The following is a 23,873-nucleotide window of genomic DNA, read 5'->3' as shown; positions in this document are numbered from 1 at the left end:
CCAATAAAAGTCGTTATTAACTAACTTGAACTAAATTAGTTCTTCTGTACTCCGTACTACTTTGAAATTGTTCATATGTAATTCTGTGTAATGGTTTCACTTGTGCAACTGTTTATCTTTTTGTCCTTCTGAAATGACTCTTGACAGTTATATTAAGAAGCATGTAAAGATCAGTACAACGTTTTTTTTTTATCAGGATTCCTTCGTGAGTGAGTCGGCAGACGTATCGCATTTGTGGCCAATTAGTCCTGGTTCCGAGTTCAAATGGAGGACAATTTCTCTCGGATGTAACTCGAGAAGCGGTTTTTATTCCGCTTTAAGCTTATGTGACCCCTTCCAGCATAACTCGGTTGTCGCATAATAACATCAAAGCGAAACAAACTTATTTCTGTCCATATATGATATGAATATATAGAGCAAATTATTTAAACCATAAAAACCTGGTTTAAACCAAAAAAACCTGGTTTAAACCAAAAAAACCGGTTTATTTGGTTTTTTTTTTTAATAAAAACCATGGTTTTTGCCAACCCTGATATCTAGGTCCTCATTGTTAAGTAGCAGTCATTCTGCCTACAAACTTTATTAACAGTGCGGTGGCACTATTATTTAATTCCTAGCATGGAATAGAAATTCATCGTAAAATCTCTATCTGAGATTTAACCGGCCTGTCACGCTATTTCGGCAGTGCCATCCTTGGACTTCTAGAACAAGGAGACTAGCAGTTTTAATATTGATATTATGCTGACATTCTTTAGATCAGTTCCAGCGTCAGAGTGACCATTCAGCTAGTCAGGATCGTCACGAACATTTCCAGTTAGTGGAATGATAATCTGGAAACAACCATTTTGATTTTCTGCCATGGACTGTGTGTCAACCCTTCCTGATGAACAGTGCATCGTACATATATATTGATAATTAACAATTTTCACGTATAAATTGTGTATAACCCTTGTTTTGCTATTACCAGCCTCCTCTCTGAAAGACGGCCAGAGACTGTGAACTTGCAATTATGAGGAGTGTGTATTATTGTGGTGTATCTGTTTATCAGATCATTTAAGAGGTCAGACAGATCTCCAGCTTTAATCATTTTTTTTTTCTTTCCTTATAAAATTTCACTGTGGAAATTGTGTGTATTTCACTTAGTGTGTGTGTGGTGCACCATAAGTAATAAGGAAAATCAATATAAGTGTATATAATTAAATGGAAGTGTTACGTGTTACTGCCTTCATATATGGTCTGCTCAATCAAGAATAAATCTTCATCTATCAAAAGTATTTCTAGGGTGTCTGTTTTCCAGTACGGTGAGTACCTGAATGCTAATCTCTATGTTTTGTTTCAGGAGTGAGAGTCAAGGAAACATTTCTCCTTGTCATGTGTACATCTGACCATCTTCCTGAATGGGGCCCAGGGAGAGTTACGCCCAAAGAACTTAAAGAGACACAGTTATGAGTATAGAGAGTAATTAACAGGCTGCTACCTGTTTGTTTGAAATTAATTTTTTTTTGTTTTTTTAACCTTTGTTCATTCTGAAACTCTCTATAAGTAGCTTCAAGACCGTAACTGTAGTCAGAGAATACCCTGAGATCTTTGTTTGTTTTTATTCATGCTCTACCGACTACTAAACGTGGCAGTGGCGGCTTCCACAGGAGATCACCATTATCTCCAAACAGGGAATTACGTATGCTAATGCATTGTATTTGCATTTTATTTAGATTTACCATATTATTTTGAATATCCATAGCCACTCCACCTTATATTATTATCTTTATTGTGGTGGTGTCCTTTGGCATGCATAGATTTCATCTATAGCTACCTGCACCTCACAGTTAGTGCGATGAGAATCTGGAGTACGTCAAATAATACCTACCCTCCCCCCCTCCTGTCGACATTTGCGTGGTACGAAACTTTTTAAAAGTCGCACGGGCTTATGAAAATAAAATGGTCCACCCTGTGTATATATATCGTTTTCGCCAGTGACTTTAAAGTAAATTTAATTCATAAGTTTGTAGTTTGCTTGCTTGTACAAATGTACATATCATATTATGCCATCCTCTTATAGAAATATGAGTACAGTGAACTCTGAAATACTTTAAAATGTTTCGTGTTGATGTGTAAAAAGAAACTCATTAACAATCGTAGAAATAGAGCCAACTGCGATGACTACTTATTTGAGTACAGATTGCTTTCTTTCGACTGGTACTTTTTTTTTTTCTTTTGTTATTGCTAGAGCCAGGAATTCTAGGTGCTGCATCTTAGTAATTTTTTCTGGTATTAAAAGGCCCAAATTAGCTTGTCTTCCAAAGAAAACATCAAGTAGCGCCTTTGGTTTGGGAAACCCGGGTTCGATTCCCGGCGGGAGCTCATGTAGCTCGGGTTCCTCGTTAAATTGTAGGTCAACGTCTCATATAGCCTCGTTGCTGAACAGGACGCTAAATTTAAAATCAAATATTAAAAATAAAAACATTAAATAAACACTCCTGCATTTAGGTTGCACCTGCACTTATTTTCAATGCAAGTATCTTTTTTACACCTTTTCGCAATGTCGACACTTTCGTGCATTTCTAAAACTTATTTTTGGGCTCTTTTCCCCCATTTTATTCCTATAATAATTTAACGAAGAACTCCGAGCATGTGCGACATCACATTACTTTCGCTTTAGTGCAGACTCATTAGGTGAAAGCTGATGAATAGCAATAAAGGGGTAAAGACATACCGAAGATACCTCGCGATCGAGATCGAGGTTTTAGTCGCGGTCGCTACCTCGATGTCTAAGTGTAGATGGATGAAGGGCGCACATAGCAAAGAGGTCTCATCCTTGCTGTAAGTTCTCAATTTGAAGAGAAACATTAATGTGACGCGTGTGAAATTATTCCGTCAATGCATAAAAATCACTGCGAAACCGCATTTTGAAATTGAAAGGAGCATAAATAGGGGTGGACGCGGGACGAGTTGTGAGAAATGCCAGTCTCGTCTCTGGTTTCGCAAAAAGATTTGAGTCTCATTGTTCGTGGACTGTATTATTTTGAACACAAAGTTCGTTGTACAATATACTATTTATTATATTGTAAACACACAACTAAATACAATAATTGCTATGCATAAGCACCTACACACTATGCAGTCACACACACCACGTTGACACTTATAAAGCACTATAAATTCTCCAGTGTTGCCAAATACAAAACAAAAGAATAATGAAATGCGGCCGAACATACCGCCCACCTTGAAATATCATTTCAACACTACATATAATTCTACACATTACTCTACACTACACATTCTACATATTATTCTTCATTAAATGGAAGAGGAGAAATTTTTACAATTGGTCGTTTGAAGACACCTTTGCTAGTTTTAATAGTAACAGTTCTAACAATATTGTCTACACCAGGATGAACAGCAACTACTCTTGCTAAATTCCAATGTTGAGGAGATGTCTTATCTTCCTTCACTAATACTAAATCATTGACCTTGATATTAGCATGTTTACACCACCACTTTGGCCTTTGTTGCAGCCGAGACAAATATTCTGTTTGCCAACGGTTCCAAAAATGTTGGACCAATCTTTGAGTTAATTGCCAGCGTGACAAATGATTGATTTTTAATTCACACAAATTTGGTTCAGGTATTGCTACTAATGCATCGTGAATTAAAAAATGACCAGGAGTTAATACCTGATAGTCATTAGGATCAGAAGATAGAGCAGTTAATGGTATAGAATTTAAACAGGCTTCAATCTGACACAAAACTGTATACATTTCTTCAAATGTGAGTACAGTGTTACCAACTACACGTCTCAAGTGGTACTTGACAGACTTTACACCAGCTTCCCATATGCCTCCAAAGTGAGGTGAGGATGGTGGATTAAAATGCCAATTTATAGATTGCATACTGAGGTAATTACATACAGACTCTTTTGAATCACCATTCGTTACAAGTTTCAGTAAGGATTTTAATTCTCTGTTTGCACCTATGAAATTTGAACCACAATCACTGTAAATATCAGTAGGTTTTCCCCTTCTAGCTATAAAACGTTTCAAAGCTGCAATAAATGACTCTGTTGAAGCATCACTTACCAATTCTAAATGGATTGCTTTGACACTGAAACAAATGAAGAGTGCTACGTAACCTTTGAACAATTTTGAATTTCGACTTTTCATATTTTTTAACATTAGTGGACCAGCATAATCTAAACCGCAATGCAAAAATGGACGAGTTGGTGTTACTCTACCAACAGGAAGTTGACCCATTAATTGAGAGGCTGTTACACTTGACTGTTTGTGACATGTTACACAACTTTTTACAATTTTCCTTACAAAGTCACGACCACCAATAATCCAAAACTTTTGTTGCAAAACAGATAAAAGTAACTGTGAACCTGCATGAAGATGCTTTATATGTTCAGATTTTACAAGAAGTTCTGTAATTCTAGCATGTTTTGGAAGTAAGATAGGATATTTGAAATCATATGTTACATTAGCATTTTGCAAGCGGCCTCCAACTCTCATGACATCATTTTCATCAAGAAATGGATTTAAACACAATAGTTTGCTATTATAAGGCAAAGGTTTTTTCATACGTAAGTATTTTATCTCAAGTGGATATTCTGATTCTTGAGCTTGTTTTATCCAATGCATTAATGCATTTGACAACTCCTTTGTAGTTAATGGTCCACTACATCTTAACTCCTGTTTACCTTTACTATTCCTAATAAATCTTTTACACCAAGCAGTAACACGAACTAACCTAGATAATGATGAAAATTTATCTACTATTGTACAGTCAACCTTAATGTGCATGTTAACAGTTGAAGACTTTTGCTCACATTGAACAGAATCTAGATTTTTGCAATTAATATTTACAATAGGTAACTCTGATTCCATCAACCACTTTGGCCCATTCCACCATAGTGAATAAGACTCTAATTGTGACGGATTCAAACCACGAGAACTACAATCAGCTGGGTTGTCTTTGCTCGATGTGTGCGCCCATTTAATAAAAATTGATTGTTGAATCTCAGATACTCGGTTAGCCACAAATGTTTTCCACTTACTCGGACATGAAGAAAGCCATGCTAACACAATAGTAGAATCTGTGTAACAGACAACCTGTTCAAACTTGATTAACATTGCCTTAATGATCGTATTGACTAATCTACATAACAATACTGCAGCACACAATTCTAACCTAGGTATTGATATTTGCTTTATAGGGGCAACTTTGGTCTTTGCAGCAATTAGGTATACTTGCACATTTCCAGATGTATCTATACAACGTACATATGCTACTGCAGCATACGCCTTTTCACTAGCATCTGAGAACCCAATTAGATCATATTTCACAATGTTTTCAGAAGAAATACACCTTTTGATCTTAATCTGTCTCAACAATGGCAATTCTTGACAATATGCTTCCCACGAGCGAGCAATATCATTTGGAAGTACGTCATCCCATTCAATTTTTAATTTCCATAATGATTGTAGCAACAATTTAGCAATAATGGATACTGGAGATAACCAACCAAGCGGATCATACAATTTTGCAATATCAGCTAGTAACATTCGTTTTGTCATTACTGACTTACAAGTGGGAACAACAATAGAAAATGAAAATGAATCACTTGATGGATTCCACTGTATACCTAAAGCTTTTACATTCTCATCTTCATTAAAACAAATTAACGACTGAGTTTCTCTTAAGTGAGAAGGTATACTATTTAGCACATTCATATCGTTAGTAGACCATTTTCTTAATTCGAAACCACCTTTGTGTAATAATGCTGTTAATTCTGAGTACAATACCATTGCCTCACTACTATCAGCTGCACCTGAAACTAAATTATCAACAAAGAAATCATTCATGACTAATTCTGCAGCTCTGGGATAACAATGACCTTCATCTACAGCTAACTGTTGCAAACACTTTACAGCCAGATATGGAGCCGAACTGGTTCCATAAGTAACAGTTAACAATCTAAAATCACTAATAGGTTGGTCAACTGTTTCTCTCCACACTATTCTCTGGTAATCAGAATCAGTTTGATCTACCTTAACTTGTCTGTACATTTTTGCTATATCAGCACACAATGCAATTGGATGAGTTCTGAACCTTAATATTAATGGGATAATATCATCTTGTAATTTTGGACCTACCATTAAGTTGTCATTGAGAGATGCTCCACTGCTAGTTTTAGCACTGGCATCAAATACAACCCGCAATTTAGTGGTAGAACTACTTTCATTTAAGACATAATGATGCGGCAGATAATAAGATTCAGATACAAGCTTATCAAGTTCTACATCAGGAATTTTTTCCATGTGACCTAAGTCTAAGTACTCCTTCATGAAATCACAATATTGTTTACATAAATCAGGATCTTTCTGTAACTTACGTTCCATCTGACATAATCGCTTTACTGCTGTGTCCCGTGATACACCTAGAGGCTCAACATTTTCTTTAAAAGGCAATTTTACAATGTATTTACCATCAACATCACGTTTGTAAGTTTCAGCAAAATACTGCTCACATGTTTGCTCTTCAACGGATAAATGTTGTACAGTTGGCAACTCTTCTACTTCCCAGAATCTTTGCAATGTTTTATTGAGATCAACAGAAACAAAATATGACTGAACACTTGATGTGTTATTCGTTAAGTTAATCTGACCACACAATACCCAACCTAACACCGTTTCAATGGCAGACGGAGCTCCATTCGTACCTACATGTCTCCCACTGAGCAACAATAATGGGAAAACATCAGCACCTAACAACACATCAATAGGGCCGCTTTTATTAAACTGTGGATCAGCTAAGTTTACTTGTTTCACAGTTTCCCAATTACCTATATTTTGAATAGTTACTCTGGGTAAGTTACTTGTGATTCTTGGGACTACTATTGCTTTAGTATGAATATTATTATTACTGTACAATGACTGAAAACACAAATCAACTATTGCATGAGAATTTCCAACGTTAGAGCCAGTAACACCTGATATGCTCATGTTTATTTTCTCTTTGTTTATGCGTAATTTCTGGACGCAACGTTCAGTTACAAACGACAATTCACTGCCACAGTCGATAAGAGCACGAAATTGTATCAACTTATTTGCATTATTTTTGATATTTATGACAGCGGTGGACAACAACACCTGAGGAATTAGTTTTTGATTTATAGAATGAGAACAATTTACTTGATCTACTTTATCCTTCTTTTCAAAATGCAATAAAGTATGATGTTTTTTGTTGCAAGTGTGGCAACCCTGCTTCACATTACACTTATTTACGGAACAATTTAAGGTCAAACAATTGAAACAAAGCGAATTCTTTTTCACAAAACTATGCCTATCATTCACTGACATATTTATGAACTCTTGACACTTATATAGCTTGTGGTTATTTTTACACATGATACATGACACAATTGGACTTGAATGATGCACTAACGTGTTGCTTTTTTTGTTTGTTTTTAAAGCAGACGTGTCTGCCGGTGGCCTTGCACTCACTGCAGCTAACGCTTTGGCACGTTGTAATATGAACTCCTTCAGCTGGTCGAAAGTTGGTTGTTCGTTTTTCTTCAATGAAAGCTCCCATTGTTTTCTGGTGTTCTTATCTAGCTTCTCACCCACATGGTAAATTAAAATCACATCCCAATGTTCCACTGGAAGGCCCAAGGATTTAAGTTCACACACACACTGAACACTATTGTCAACCAATCTTCGTAACTCACCTGATGACTCATTCTTCACAGCTGGTTGAGTAATCAACTTGCTCAAAATATGATTTGCTAGCTCCCTCACGTCTTCATATCTTGATTTAAGTAACTCCCATGCTACTTTATAGTTATCATCAGATATGGAAATAGACTGCAACAATACAGCAGGTTCTCCTGCTACAGCTGTCTTCAAATACTGCAACTTTTGAGCATTTCCTAACCGATTGTTATTATGAACAGCAGCAACAAATAAGTCACGAAACGATAGCCAATCTTGCACTCTACCACAAAATATAGGGAGTTCTAAGTCTGGCAACTTCACATCTGTGCACTGTTTATTAGATGTATTTACCTGTTCAGTATTAGGTGACTGCATATTGTACAAAATTTCTAAGACAGAGTCCAACTTATTTTGCACTTCATTAAATTCTCCGTCATATTTTGCAAACTCACTTTCACCACCCACAGAAATGAACTTTGTAATGAGCTCTGTGCAATCGCCATGTAATTGCGTAGCACGTTCAGTGTACAGCTTGATACTGAAGTTAGGCTTGTCTTTATTCTCGTTCACTTTATGTATTAACCTTGTTACTTCACGTTTCAAGACAGTTTTCTTACCTATGAGTTCTTCCATTGTTATAATTCTGCACCACTTTGACAATGCACTACAAAATGAAGATACTGCGCCACAAGTTCGCAAACCACGCACATGCACAACTGGAACAAAATCCGGTCGGTAAGGACCACTTTAATGTTCAGGGACTGTATTATTTTGAACACAAAGTTCGTTGTACAATATACTATTTATTATATTGTAAACACACAACTAAATACAATAATTGCTATGCATAAGCACCTACACACTATGCAGTCACACACACCACGTTGACACTTATAAAGCACTATAAATTCTCCAGTGTTGCCAAATACAAAACAAAAGAATAATGAAATGCGGCCGAACACTCATCTCTTGTCCATCTCTGTCAATAAATCAAAGACATTTACCTTTTTTCAATTTTCTGTTAAGAAATGCCCTCTTTCAGCACTCAGGCGAGAAACCATTTCCCAGTAAAATAAATAAATAAGAAAAAAATGTCTTCAGGTTTCGAGATGGACGGGGTATTAACTTCACCAAATGAAGTTTCGTCACTGTGATTCCATTATTCGACGTTGTTTCCCAATGGATACGTGCCTATCTTTACAGGTATTTCTTTACCTTATATCAGTAACAAATTTAGAAGAAATTCTTTTTTATTAATCTCGTAATTGGGGGAGGGAGCGTGAAGTTTTTAAGCATAGATGTGATTAACACTAGCTTCTTTTTTCTATAGAAATTCCGGAATTTATTGACTTCAGCCTAAAAGCCCCGTCCCTTTAACCGGCACTGCCTTATACGTATAATAATAAGCTACAATATAATTCTCAAATAAATATGAATGGCTTAACTGACATTCCCATCTGAGTTGCTGTTTTCTTCCTTGTGCCTCTTATCCATATAGCTGGAACATTCCTCTTTAGTTCTACTAATATGTCTTTCATAATCAAATTTCAAATGCAGCAAAATCTCTTGAGCATAGACACACACAATCCTCTGCAGACGAAATTCTGAATAAATGATTTTGTTCTATTTAGCGTTTCAGGGAGAACCAATGAGAACACAAGCCACAGCGATTCTTCCACTGAACATCGATGTAAAAAGAAACTGGATTGTTTATCATCGCGACCACTAATTCACTGTCACGATCGACCTCAAGGTCGCGATGTAGCGTACATTTCCGTAATGCGCTTACCCATTTGAATCCATATGTTTGTGCCATCGCGACTTAAACCTCGACCTCGATCGTGAGGTATCATCGGTATGTCTTTACTCTAAGGCAGCTGGCAACATAAACTGACCAATCATGGTTATCACCAATCGATATTGTTGAGTGTTTGTTAATAAAATTATTTACTTTGTGAGAGGATGTGATTTGGACTTCAGTGTCCCGTTTAGCACGAAAGCTATATGTGACGTGGACCTACAGTCAAAAGTGGGATCTGAACGACATGGGCTCTCACCAGGGTTCGAACTCGGATTTTCCGCACCAAAGGCGCGCGTATTTCCATATAGCCACGAGCCTTACTTAGTGACTGGAGATGGAGCCTTACTAAATATATGAAATGTTAAATATTATTTGTTTTAAGTTTTCTGGACTTTTGACTTTAACAACATGTTGTTCTGAGACTTCGAATTTTGAGTCCTATATGGTATAATAAGCATTGATACTGTTTGTATGAATATTTGCATTTGACATTTGTACTTTTTAAAAATACTTTTTAAGCCAAAATTTTGCACCTCTTTACCAAAATTTTTCACTTAAATTTCCTAGCTGTAGTTCAGGGTTCAGTAAGGTGAAAATGCTGATATTTTTAACTTAGAAATTACAAGGATTTTCTAATAGCCTTTCCTACAATATTTCGGATTTGAAAATTTTACTCAGTTACCTCTTTCGTAGTGAAAAATAAAATTTCCTTTTTTTTCTGGTTGTGTTGAAATAACAGCCATTTATTTCGAATATAATTATGAGGTGCATTGTGTCCATTACTGAGTTATTTTTATTAAACTCATTTATCTTTTAAGTTGCATAAAAACATTTATATTACAGCTAATGATATGTTAAATTTTATTTGTGCATTAATAGATAAATGTATATAATTAAATATTTACAGGAAGTGTATTATATTTCTATATTTAAATAAACAAGTAGATGTATTCCTTTTCGATCAAATTTATGCAGATATTACAGGGGTTCACTTTTGAGATAGGGAACCTTAGATCGGGAAACGCCGATGGCAAGCTTCACGCCATCTTGAAGAAGTAACAATTCGCCCTATTTATTGGGTTTAGTGTGTTAATGTAACTTGCTCTATTTTGCATAACATTATCGAAATTATTTCTTACTGATTCAGTACACATTACTGCTGCTCAATTTTCCATAATGTACGTTTGATTGCAAAATTTTTCATACGAGAAACGACCCCTTTTCGAAATTGTGTAGCTCTCAAGCGAGACGATACACGATCAAATTATGATTACGCAGTGACAGTTGTTTAACTTGTTAACTGTTTCTGGTAGTCGAGAATGGAGAATTACACATCAGGTGAGCTTACAGACATGCATTCAAAGTACGGTGCAGGAGCCTGTAGTGCTCGTACACCTGAACGGATGTACAGATCAAAATTGCAAACAGACGACATCCAAATTGGAGTCATTTCTCGCCGTTTTTAGTGGTCTTTCAAGCCAACAACAGACGCCAAAGTGCTAGACGACGAACTGTTCACACATCACAGTGTGAAGAGAATGTGTTAGATCGTATAGAAGAATCTCCATCAAAAAGCGCCCACCAAATTGCTCGTCATGTACACGCTTTGAAGGACTGTGTGTGGCACGTACTTGGTAAGGAGCAGTTAAACCCCCTATCACTCACAATGACTGCAAGAAATGGGACCCAATAGTTTTACACCCGGAGTAGAATTTTATCAGTGGTTTGTCCGACAATGTGATATTGTACCAATATTCTTTTGTTCATGGATGATACTCTTTCTAGTGATGGTATTTTCAATAGCCTTAATGTGATAGCCTTGTGTAGCGTGATGGCAATCCACATGCCATTCACTTGTCTCGTCATCAGCAGCAATTCTGTACCAACTTGTGGGCTTGCTTGGTTGGTTGAACTTTACTTCCCCTTTTCAACACAAGGGCTATATAAAACGTTAACCTGCAGTTTAAGGTGGAATCCGAACAGCAACAATGTGCTTAAATTTCAAGACTCTCTCACCGGGAACCTAACCCGGAACCCCGTGCAGGAAAGGCGCGCGCTCTAGCCAGTAGACCAGTGGGAAGATCTTATGGGCAGAGATTGTACAGGATCAACTAATAGCACCTATCTCTTGCCGCCCCGATTGAATGGACAACAGTATTGACTGTTCGGTTGAAGTTTGGTCGTTTAAATATAAAACACATATATAATTATTCTCTATAATATATATAGTAGATAATATATTACATATATACTTTCAAGTGAAAATTTCGCTCCTTCCCGGTCTCATCCGGGGAAAAAAGAATTTAAAAAAAAATCCTAACGGTTTCCTTGAATAGAGCTACACAAGTAACAGGAAAAATATAGAGACTATTCAATAATTTGTGAAGAATATTTTATATTTGCGAAAATTAAACAAAAAAAATAATTATCTTGGTTTTAATTCTTTAATTTGTTCCCTTAAATACTTTACAAGTTTTTGTACAATTTTTATACAATATTAATATTCTTGATCTATTAAATTCTTTTCTTCGACCTACTATCTTTTAGACCGTCAGTTCATTCAGCCGAGCGGCCAATATCCATTCCGGAAGAGGACTCATTCGATCCCCGACCGAAGCAAACCTAGTATTATATTTGTCGCCAGCTTACTCAACTAGACGACTGTTTAAAATTGGTACCTAGAAGAAGACTCACTCGATCTTCTACAGGTTAAAAACGAAATTACTCTTCCAGCTTTAATTCAGCTGTTCCTACTTAAAATTTCTTAAATAATAGAAAAAATCGGCAGCTATTCATCACTCAGATAGCTGGGTTTAATAAAAAAATCAATCAGAATGCCCCCTCATTTAAGAGACAATCAAAAATGCTTATCTAAAAAGCCCCCTCATTCAAGAGACAATTAAAAAATTAAAACTCTAAATGCCTCCTCATTCCAAAGGCAATACAACACAGTGAATGCCCCCTCATTCAAGAGACAACCACAATATTTAAAAAAAATCTCCGCAGCCGACATCATTCAGGCGACTGGGTACTAAAAGCAAAAAAGAACAGCGCCTCCTCATTCCGAAAGCGGTTCGAAAAAAAAAAGAAAAACTTTATCTGGTTCGTCGTATAACGACCGCCATCACCTATAAAAAAAAATAGCTTAAGTTTATCTCTATCAAACCCCCTTCCAGGCTCACTTATCCCGAAAGAAGAGTTATCATTATTAAATTAAAATAAACAGTCTCTATCATTCAAGAGAGCTGCCCAAATAAAATTTTGCAAAATATGTTAATAATACTACTTCAAAAATAAAAGGTAGACTCCCTTATAATAGGAATCTAACAAAAGATCCTTAATTCATCCTATCTAAAAATATCCTAATTTCCTAAGATTTAAAAAGAAATGATAGGGTATATCTCAGAGCCGACTACTCATTGTGTAAGTCCGGTTGAGTGGTAGAAAACTTCATCCCTGCGTCCCTTCACTATTGGAGGCGCAGAGGGGTAAGGATCTCTGGGAGATGTGAAGAAGTTAGTGGTTGAGAAGAGAGTGCCTCCCCCACACAACATGGACCGTATTTATACGATCAGCCTCCCAGCTCACCAAGCATCCATATGTTTATAGAAAAAAAACTTTTCCCACGGCTATTTCTTCTAAGGAGAACAGTAACTAAAGTGCAAAATACTGTATGTGAAAAATCTTAAAAAACAATTTAAAAAATTCATGACAATTAATATAATCAATATACTATTTGGTCTAGGAATTAGTTCGTGCGGTTGGTACGCACACATTGAAGCTGTAGTACAAACACAAAATACATAAATACCTTAAGAAAAATATTGTCCATCGCTAGCCACCACTTTCGCCCATCTGTCAGGCAATGTACGGATTCCGTGGCGAAAGAAGTCCTCATCCTTGGAAGCGATCCAGTCAGAGACCCATGTTTCGATATCTTCTGAAGAAGTAAACCGCTGTCCAATCAAATCGTTGTTCATGCAATCGAACAAGTAGTAGTCCGAAGGAGCAACGTCTGGTGAATACGGCGGGTGGGGTAAAACTTCCCATCCGACATTTTCTAAATAGGTTTTGACCGGTTTTGCGACATGTGGGCGAGCGTTATCATGTTGAACAATAAGTTTATCATGTCTGTTCTCCCATTCTGGTCGTGTTCTGGCCAGAGCTTGCTTCAAACGCATTAATTGTCGTCGATAACGTTCTCCATTCATAGTTTCACCCGGTTGCAGCAGCTCATAGTACACCACACCTTTCATATCCCACCATATGCACAGCATAACCTTTGCACAGTGAATATCTCGTTTTGGTTGTGATGGACCTGGTTCACCTGGTTTCACCCAGGCCTTTTTTCGTTTAGGGTTCTCGTAATGGATCCACTTCTCATCACCCGTAATAATTCGATGCAGAAACCCCTTTCTGCTCTGTCGTTGAAGCAGCAATTCGCAAATGGTTTTTCGTCTTTCAACGTCTCTGTCTTTCAGTTCATGTGGAACCCAATGTGACATCTTTTGATTCATTCCCATGGCTTTCAAGCGTTTGGAGACTGTTGTTTGATCAACGCCTAATGCTGCTGCAAGTTGTTCCTGCGTTTGACACGAATCCTGCTCGAGCAATGCTGTCAATTCTTCGTCTTGAAATTTTTTGGGCTGTCCAGCTCGCTCTTGGTCTGCCAAGCCGAAATCACCACTTCTAAACCGTGCAAACCACTTCTGACACGTTCGCTCAGCTAGAGCATGGTCACCATACACTTCCACCAAAATACGATGACTTTCAGTCGCACTTTTCTGCATGTTAAAGTAATGTAGCAGGACACCCCGCCAAAACACTTTATCAGGCACAAATTGCGCCATGTTCACTTAACTACAAACTGGTGTTGTTGACGCTTTAATCCACTGCCCTATACTACGAACGATACGCGATGACAGGGGTTTGCAACACATGTGTGGATACACGGAACTGTGGGACGCTCCGTTCGTTGCGCCATCTCTTGTCCACCCGCACGAATTAATTCCTAGACCAAATATAATTATTTATGTAAATTATACAAAAATTAATGTGTAGATTTTTAAATCAACACAAAGTGTACTGCGCAAATTGTTGGATGCTGTACATCTGGATGTGGATATAGGTGCAAAATGACGAAGTACCTGATCACTTCGATGTTGATGTTCGCCATCATTTGGATACCAATTTCCCTAATCATGATTGAAAGGAAAGACACCAGCGAGTGACCAGCTCACTCACCAGATCTCAATCCTCTTGACCAAATTATTAATGTACGAAATGCTAGTAGAATCTTAGCTGTCTGCGTAATTGTGCAACAAAAAATGAGGATATCTGAGAATGTGTGGCGAAATTTCATTCGGCTTTGTACTGCATATATTGAGGTTCATGATCACCACTTTGAACGGTCACTATGAGTTGTACATACAGTGAAATAGTGGTTTGTTTCTAATAAAAATCAAGCAGTCAGATGTAATGTTACGCAAAGTTAAGCAAATTACACCATTGAAATAGAGTAATTACTGTAATTTCTTCTTTGTTCCAAATGACGTGGCGAATTAGGCGTTTTCGACCGTAGGTTACCTATCACAAAATACTTATAGTGCAGGGTGTCTATCGGTCACGAAAGTCATGAAAAAGTCACGAAATCAGAAAACGGTCATGAAAGTCAAGAAATTTAGCTTTTAGGCCACGATTTTTTTTTTTTTTTTTTTTTAATCTGGAGAAATATAGTAGAGACTGGGAAATGTTGTTCTATAAAACGTCAAAATTCACCACCAAAATGTCTATGGTCGGCTTTAGACGCTACCAAATCTCAAACAAAGCACGCTTCTATTACATGCATGAAAATTTGGCCCTATTTGCACCCAAATTCTCTCTTGAGAATGTTATTAAATTTTATGGTTTGGGAAAGAAAAGGTCACGAAATTTCATTTTGGAATCTTAGTAGACACCCTATAGTGTAGAGGTTTACGACAACAATATATATATATATATATATATATATATATATATATATATATATATATATATATATATATATATAGGGTGTTAATTAACTTTAAGAAGTGATTCCTCACATCAAAATAAGAGAAAAATTCCTATGGACCTATGGCGAAAAGTGCATAGTTTCAGAGCTAGGGCTGTCCAGAAGTGCATATTTCATCAATTGTCAATAGGTGTAAAGGTTATTCCCTACAGGGTGGAATTCTCAGATATGCTTTCAATAGAGTTTTCAAATATACCCTGCTTTCAAGAAGGGTATAAAATAGGCAGGAGGTAAACCTTGACAACAATGAACATCCAATGCTTCGGATTGAAAGCGGAACTGCTAGGAACCGGCAGCTCCATGTTTTTGTGTGTGTGTTTGTGCATGTGCGTGTGTGTGTGCGCGCGCGCCTGTGCCTACTTTGGACCAATCATAAAGTCAGAGCATATCTCAAACTTCGGTTGATGGCATGTCTAGGAATTTCACCCTACAAGGAATACTTTGTACAACAATTGTACATTAATGAAATATGCACTTTTGGATTGCGTATACGTGACTTCCTTTACGCTGAGAAGGACCACCATCCACGTTCTCTCGAATTCGAAACAGGGCGTCTTGATTTTTTTTTTTTTTTTTAATTTTGGCCAGCCCTAGCTCCGAAACTATGCATTTTTCGCTATATGTCCGTATCGACTTTCTCTTATTTTGATGTAAGGAATCAAAGTTTGTCGGTATAGTTCATTAACACCCTGTGTAATGTAATGTATGTATGGATGTTTAGCATGTGCAAGAGAATAAGTTTTGTTCGTACAGTGTAATAAGCATTTGTTTCTTCATACAGTTGTTGAAGCAGATTGTGGCATTGAAAAAAGATCATGGAGAACTTGCCACAGAAATTACTGCCCTCCAGTTTGTCAAATGGCAGCTGAAAAAAAAGTTAGCACGGACACTCGAAGGTAAGTTTCATTTCTCTAACGCATTTTGTTCAAAGTCAGGTCCATTTTTGAGAAGCCATGCTTACATTCGCTGGAAGCTGTATGTATAGTTTTGATTGTATAATTCAGCTTAACAAGCCTTTCGAGCTTCCTCGTGACTTAGCCTTTTACGAGGGAGCCCCGAGGAATAATTTCCAATATTTCGAACACTTATGCGAATATCCATTTTCACGGACCATAGATGCTTAAAACGGATAATGCAGTAAGTTGCTTATAACTCCAATATTCAGTGGACACCGTAGTTCATGTCAGAACTTAGAAAACCACACTCTACGATAATCACGCCACGTATGAAGATAATACTGATGTTGAAGTACAGGGTGGCGCGGGAAAACAGAAACATTTTAATTGACGTAAAATGCACTAATCAACATAGGAAAGAAAACATTTAAAGATTCAGGTGCATGTGCAGGGTGGCCATAAAGTCCCGTTACCCCTTGATAAATGCTAATGCAAGGTTTCCCATTGTTTGATATTGTGTGAAGGATGGCTGATACTTCCAGTTACAGAATTGAAGAACGTGTTATTGCAAGTTCATATTCCTCTGTTAGGGGAGCACGGAATCAAAGACATATTGGTTTCAGCATGATGAGGCACTTGCCCATTATGCCCTCGCCATACACGAATATCTTACGGAAGTCTTTCCTGGACGTTGGATTGGTCGTGGTAGTCTGGATCTGCCCGCACTACTTGCCTGGCCACCACGAAGCCCAGACCTCACCACCTCTGATAATGCGCTATGGGAGTACATAAAAGGCATCTTGCACAAAACCGTTACGATACCACTGCTGAACTGAGAGAAGTTGTGAAACAATCTTTTACTCAAGTTACACCTGCAATGCTCCGCAAAATGTCGCACAGAACCTTGCGGCGTATTGTCCTTTTGTCATGAAAATGACAGACGACAGATTGATCCTTTGAACACTCAATGTTTCCTATCTCAATAAAACTTCTCGAAAGTATTGTTGTTCATGCCATTCAGTTCTTTCTGTGTAGTTATTTACGTTCGTTTAGTGGTTTATGTTACGTATTTTCAGGGATAACGGGACGTTGTGGCTACACTGTAGAGAGTACAATATTAAAGAGTAACATTAGCTATGCCACTTACATGTTACTTTATTTCTTGAAGACATCGGAAAGATGTGCCCCGATCTCGGCATACATATTGTGATACGAGAATGTCGTGGAAATATGCTGGAATTTCTCAGTATATTACGTCTTGAAGAGCGCCAGTGAATCCTTCTTTAACCCTCAGTTTCAGTTCAACGATATTTGCAGGCTGTGTACTATATATACTCTTTGCTTTCAAGATGTCCCATAGATTCGCCACAGAGAGAAATTGCACACACTGAGTTTAGAGGATCTCGGAGGCCATAGAATGTCTGCGAACACACGTTTCCGCGCAACTTCAATGCTTCATTATTAGTAAATAGGAATGTTCTCAGTGTTGTCGGTTCCAAACAAATGCCGGCAATGCAATGTTGCTAATTCTAGTTTCAAAGTTTCCCGTTTCCCTGCGTTACCTTGTATATGTTTATCAAGCTTTTCGTTATGGCACCAGGAAGATCATAGTACTCAGTATGGTTAATATGATATAGCCTAAAATTACGAATAATTCCAAAGGTTAAGTTTTCTAAGTGTCCAACGATGTGCACCACACTCAGTTAATCATTTTTTTATCATTAATGACCAATCAATCTAACAACACATGAACAAATTAGGAAGTATGGTTTGTTGTCGATAGATGGCACCATCATACGATATGCTGAGAACGAGGCCAATACTCTGGTTACTTAGTGCGCATTAGGAAAACAAGATCGCTGGAAGACTGTTCTCTATCGAGCAGCGTGTAAAATACATATGAGACTTTTCTCGGTTACTAACAATGTATCAGAAGTCCAGCGCACGATGTTGGAAGAGTTTTGACTACCAGCAATACGCAGGGACTCAATCGCTTGAATAAGCAAACACTTTCTTAAAACTGTCAGTGCTTTAAATCACAAAGCATGTGAAAATGTTCCTGTACGTCTGCAAGCCTGTATTGACTAAGGTGGTGCTCAGGTCGACCACTGTATTGAAAATCGATGATCTATATATATGTGTGTGATTCCATTTTATAACCTAACCAAATCATTTTGTAAACATTTGTAGCCATTGCAACATGTAATACATTTCTCAATAAAAATAACATCAAGGAAAAAGGAAAACAACATCTATTCAAAACTGCTTAATTGAAAAATGAAATGAAATCTTTCAGTTTTACGTCCCACGGTTATGCCGGTTAGGCTAAAGGAGACGGTGATGATGAGTAATGAATGAAATGTTGGAATGAAGAAAGTGGGAGGAAACGGGAGAACCCCGAGAAAACCCACGCACATGGTGTTTGTCCACCACAAAGAACTGCTTAATTGAGTTTGGCCCACCCTGTATTTGAATCGATAATTACATCGAGCTAAGCTAAATTAGGTGCTGGAGGGTAAGTTGTCGTGCATACTTTTGGGGAAATCGAGAAAATTTATTTTTTTATGGCGCGAAAGGTAAGTGTGAGCGTGTTATAGTATATAGTTTATAGAGTTATAATAGAGAGGGTGTATAGAGTCTTAGCACTGATAGTGTGTAGAGATATTAGTATAAAAGCTGTATAGAGTTATGATATAGAGGATGTATAGAGATAGCATACAGAGTGTATAGAGTTAAAGTATATAGTCATTGAGTTATACTATGAGAGTGTATAGAGTTTATAGTATATATACAGGTGTAGAGTTATACGAGGGCCGATTAGTTAAAAAAGAGAAATATCAAAGTAAAGAAGAAGAATGTATTATCTACATCTGGAAACTACTTCCTTGCTCTATTTTTCAACATAGTTTTCATAAACATTCTAGTACATATTTTATCTCTGTACTAGCTTAGAAATTTCATCAGCAAAAAAACCTCCCGCCTTTCCTTGAGCCAGCCTGTGACCGCATCTTTCAACTTATCATCATCATCATACCGCTGAGATTCGAGCTACTTCTTTATATGCATGAAGAGATGATAATATGATAATCGTTGGATGCCAAATCTGGGTTGTAAGGAGGATGATTGGAAACGTACCATTTGAACTAGCCCAGAAGATCCTTGGTTACCTAAGCAGAGTGAGGTCGAGCGTGAAGTGAGCGAACCCATTCACGAACAACTCCTTCACTCATCACACTTGTTATACACGGCACAAAGTTCCCGATGAATAGCTGCTGCCGAATGTTGTTTTACCGAGAGAATACGTATAACAGTTCGCACCTCGCACCTGGTCGGGTTTTCTATTGTAGCACAAGATTACTAGAGACCAGGTTGCCTCTTGTCCATGCTGCACGGTCATAGGCTGTTCCGGAATGACGTCACCTATAGACCCATGAAGCGCGCAAAAAATGTCGTCTGCTGTTTTCCTGTTAAGAATAAGGAAGTAGGTCTTCGCGTGAGAAATCCTATACTGAATTAACGTTATAGAGTAAAATACTTTTTTGATACTTAAGTGTCTGTAATTTACTACATAGAATAATGATCGAAAAAAGAATTTATAATTATTGTGTTTTACGATAATATTCTATTGTTAAAAACCTTAAATCACTGGACAAGTTTCCTGATCTTTTTCTTCCGTTTGTCCTTGGAGCTTCCGTCTCTTTTTACAGAAACCTTAATTCTTTTCTGTTTTCCCAAACTATTCAAAAATTAATTCTGGCAAATGTTCCCATTCGCACTAGGAGTTAATTTTCACACATTTAGGAGTTAATTTCCTGTAGCCACTATTTCAGAATCCATGTTAGCGTAAAGGTATTTAGAGTAAAAGCTACAGAAATGTTTTCATCAGTCCACCTAATACGCTTTTGTTTAATTTGTTAGCATCTTAATTTGGTTATCAGTAAAAATTCCTCAGTCCCGATACAAGCTTCTCGTGAATCAAGCGAACAGAATCTTTTTTGCTTGTATACTGAAGGAAATTCTTTCGCAAATCTGAAAGTGCTGTTCCTTTAGGAGTTAATTTCCTTTCTATTGTTTTAAGTTTACCTTTTATTATTTGTTGTTCATTTTCTCCTGTAAAAGTTGATGTTTTAATTCATCTCTTTGTTTTTGAAGGAAAATAGAGGAATCATCTACTGTAATTCCTTTTGTATTAACCATAGAACCATCTAGAGAGTCTATTTCTTTCGTGGACTGAAGTAAACTTGTTACAACTTTTCTGTTGCCTCTTATCGCTTTTCTTTTCGCGCGGTCTTCAGATTGATTTTCTTTATATGCATCTTTAACTAACCCCAAATTAACTGAAGGTACAGCATCTATTTTTTTTTTTTTTTTTTTTTTTTTTTTTTTTTAAGTTTCATGACGAGAGGCAGCCCTAATAGTTCGTTTTTTTAGGTCTCTTTCGAAATCACTGGGAACAAAATGGTCCGAACATACTTTACACGAACCTGAATTGCAATTGCCATCACGCCTACAACGTTCAAGCCACTATAGTCGTTGTTCTGCATCTTCGAGAAATTTTTTTTTTTTTTTTTAAGATCATCATCTTTCGTTTCTACTAAACTATTGTTGCATACCGCGACAGTACACCTTGTGTCCGGCATATTAACGTTTAAAATTTTTTGCAAGTACTGTAGAATGCAACTAACTAAAAACTAAACTTTCGCATCACCAAAAATGTGATGCGAAATTAATTTCAGATTCATGTAATACCAGTTTTTCTTAATTATTTTTATTCGTCTTTTCACATACAGAATGTAGTGAAATAATACAGTATGCACACAACAAATTGTAATGTCAATGACACATACATGTAGTATTCATTGGACAACACACTCCAAACAATAGAGATAAATATCAAATGGAGAAATTTCCTCGTGCGTCGAATCTATAGCAAAAGCCTGTTTCAGTGTTGCACAGGCTTATCAACTGTCTGCTGGTTGAAATGTTGGGTGTAAATTGGGTTTCATCTGTCCAGCTGTTTGTAGTAGCAGCAAAAGTGCTGTTCCTGACCTAATGGGGTTATAGCATTTGGGGGGGGGGGGGATACTTTTGGTACTGACTGCACAAAAGCAAATAACGATAGCGATACTGGCACACCCGTTTTGGTTTTGGGGAGGTTTCTCCCTTAACTCTCTCAAAAAGTTTTTTTTATTTCCACCACCTACATATGTACACTAATCGTATGATTGACTGGCAACCGACAAGGTGAAAAAAAAGACGTTTCATTATATACTCATTCACAGGCCACAAGAAGATGTTTCTCAATATCACGAAGAGAATACTTAAAAATAATAACTAGGAAACGGATTTACCTTCTATCAAGATAGCCTCAAAACCGATTACAGAAAAAATGAAGTGTAGGTACAAAATCAAAGAGAAAGCAGAACGGACATGCCAGTTTTTGCAGTCATTATGAACACTCTGAAAAGAATGTTTTTAAAGTATAAAATTAAACTTGTTTATCTCTCCACGAATATATTAAAGATGTCCTTAGCCAACTCGGAAATTACTACACGTAGAAGAATAGTGGATCTAGAGGTAAATGGAATCGTTGTTAGTTCCCGGCGTAAGCGTACGAGAGCTTAAGTTTCACTCCAGTTGTATGATGTATGTTTCATCATCTCAGGTCAGCAATTGGTTTGACGCAGTTTTGCACTCTTCCTTATCTAGAGCCAGACATTTCATTTTTTGTAGCTTTTCTTCCGTATATATTTTATTATTTGGTCCAAATATTTGAATCGTGGCCTTCCTCGAAATATTTTTCCTTCTGCAATTCCCCCATAGCTATTAACGTGATTTCTCCACGTTTCATAATGTTTCCAATCATTCCATCGTTTCTTTCCGAAATATGTGTGTGTATGTGATACTTTATTTCTCGGTAACTACTGGCCGGGTCTGAACCAAATTTAGTAGGTAAACAGCCCATGGTCTAAGCTATATTTGGTGGCCGGGTTCGACTCGACGGAAGGTGTGTTCCTCAGCTTTTCACGCTGGGAGCTTGTGAGTTCGGTTCATCTCGGCTTGTTAGCGCATAGAAAGTTATATAGAAATGAGAGAGGAATATACAGGTTGATTTAAAAAAAAAAATTAAATAATTTAATGAAAACAAATGTTTTAAAAACTTTTATTTCATCTATATATTAAAATGTTAGGTTTATATGTTTGTCTCCAAATAAAAGTATATATTTTTGTCTCCAATCCTTTCGACAATGAGATCTCAAAAACCACAAGTGCTAGAAATGTGCCGTTTTCGCTGGTCGATTCCAGATTTTGTGTAGATTGTCCAGTTTTAATTTAATATTTAAAAAAAATGACTGTTATTTCTTTATTACATTTTTAGGGCTATACTAAAAGTGTTGAAATTTTAAAAAAGTAAAGCATCATATCCTATGAGTTATTCATTCCAACACAATATAGACGTATACCGGGGTTGTATATCTCTCAGGTGTTTGTTTCATGGTTAAATGATGATGAAAAACGAAGGATAACCATTTCTCCAGGCTAAGATGAATCCTTATTGTTTGGAGTGTTCTTCCCAATGAACACCATATATCACCGACGTCATAATTAATTGTGTATGTAATGTATTTGCTTATTACATACTGCATGCAAGAAGAAAGAAAACTCTGATCATACATCACTGATCATAATTAGAAACTCCAACCGGAAGTAGGCTCAAATCTTGCAAACGATACGAGATATCGAAAAATAATAGAAAAAATCTCTCTATAGTACCCTTGCTGATTTTTACCAAGACGTCTTTCACTTGTGTCTGTAAAGGCACATATAGAGATGATGTAACGAATGACAAGGAGATTCATGCTCATATGTGAATGATGCGCTGTGCAGAGAGCGCAGGTTCAGCTAGTTCAATTCTAAAAATAATGCCATTGTAGAATACATACAGTATAATTTATTTTTGAAGATTAAGATAATTTTTTGAAGCATTAGTTCACAAAATTGCCGTCGCTTAACATGATCGTTGGGTTTCAGTTCCTGGACGATCTGCAACGTGTGTAGATGACATTGCAAGTCTTGTACTAATATTCTTCGAACACTTGAACTATGCAACTGTAAAGATACATAGTAACGTCAGATTGACCGTCGTAAACTTCTTATGACAGTATCTTGAACAGCTTGGGTATTGTTTGGTGTACGAACGGTTCGCACACTGCCTGGAGGTTTCTTTTTCATTGCTGAAACAGTTTGCTCGAAATTACGTATCCATGTTTTAATTGCATACGCTGATGGAACACGATCGCGGCGACCTGAATTAAAATGACAGCGGAATTCTTTACATACCCCCTTCACACTGTCGTTGTTTTTGTAAACCGCTTTGATCCCTAAAGCACGTTGCGCACCACTCCAAGCAT

At 37.0% G+C, this 23,873-nt stretch overlaps 1 protein-coding gene across 1 annotated transcript; it reads right to left on the bottom strand.

Moving 5' to 3' along the window:
• Positions 1-3,287: 3,287 nt before the first annotated feature.
• Positions 3,288-8,345, bottom strand: LOC145677906 (uncharacterized). Its single transcript, XM_081748172.1, has one exon. It carries the CDS (start codon positions 8,343-8,345, stop codon positions 3,288-3,290), a length of 5,058 nt encoding a protein of 1,685 aa, XP_081604298.1.
• Between the last annotated feature and the right edge of the window lie 15,528 nt (positions 8,346-23,873).

Source organism: Thermobia domestica, unplaced genomic scaffold (assembly GCF_964235325.1).
Source record: "Thermobia domestica unplaced genomic scaffold, izTheDome1.hap1.1 HAP1_SCAFFOLD_1585, whole genome shotgun sequence".
Taxonomy (NCBI): domain Eukaryota; kingdom Metazoa; phylum Arthropoda; class Insecta; order Zygentoma; family Lepismatidae; genus Thermobia; species Thermobia domestica.
The sequence above is the reverse complement of the archived record's forward strand: the minus strand, read 5'-3'. Positions and strand labels throughout refer to the sequence as shown.

Coding starts and splice junctions, on each gene's coding strand:
- LOC145677906 (XM_081748172.1), bottom strand. CDS start 8,345: ATGGAAGAACTCATAGGTAAGAAAACTGTCTTGAAACGTGAAGTAACA.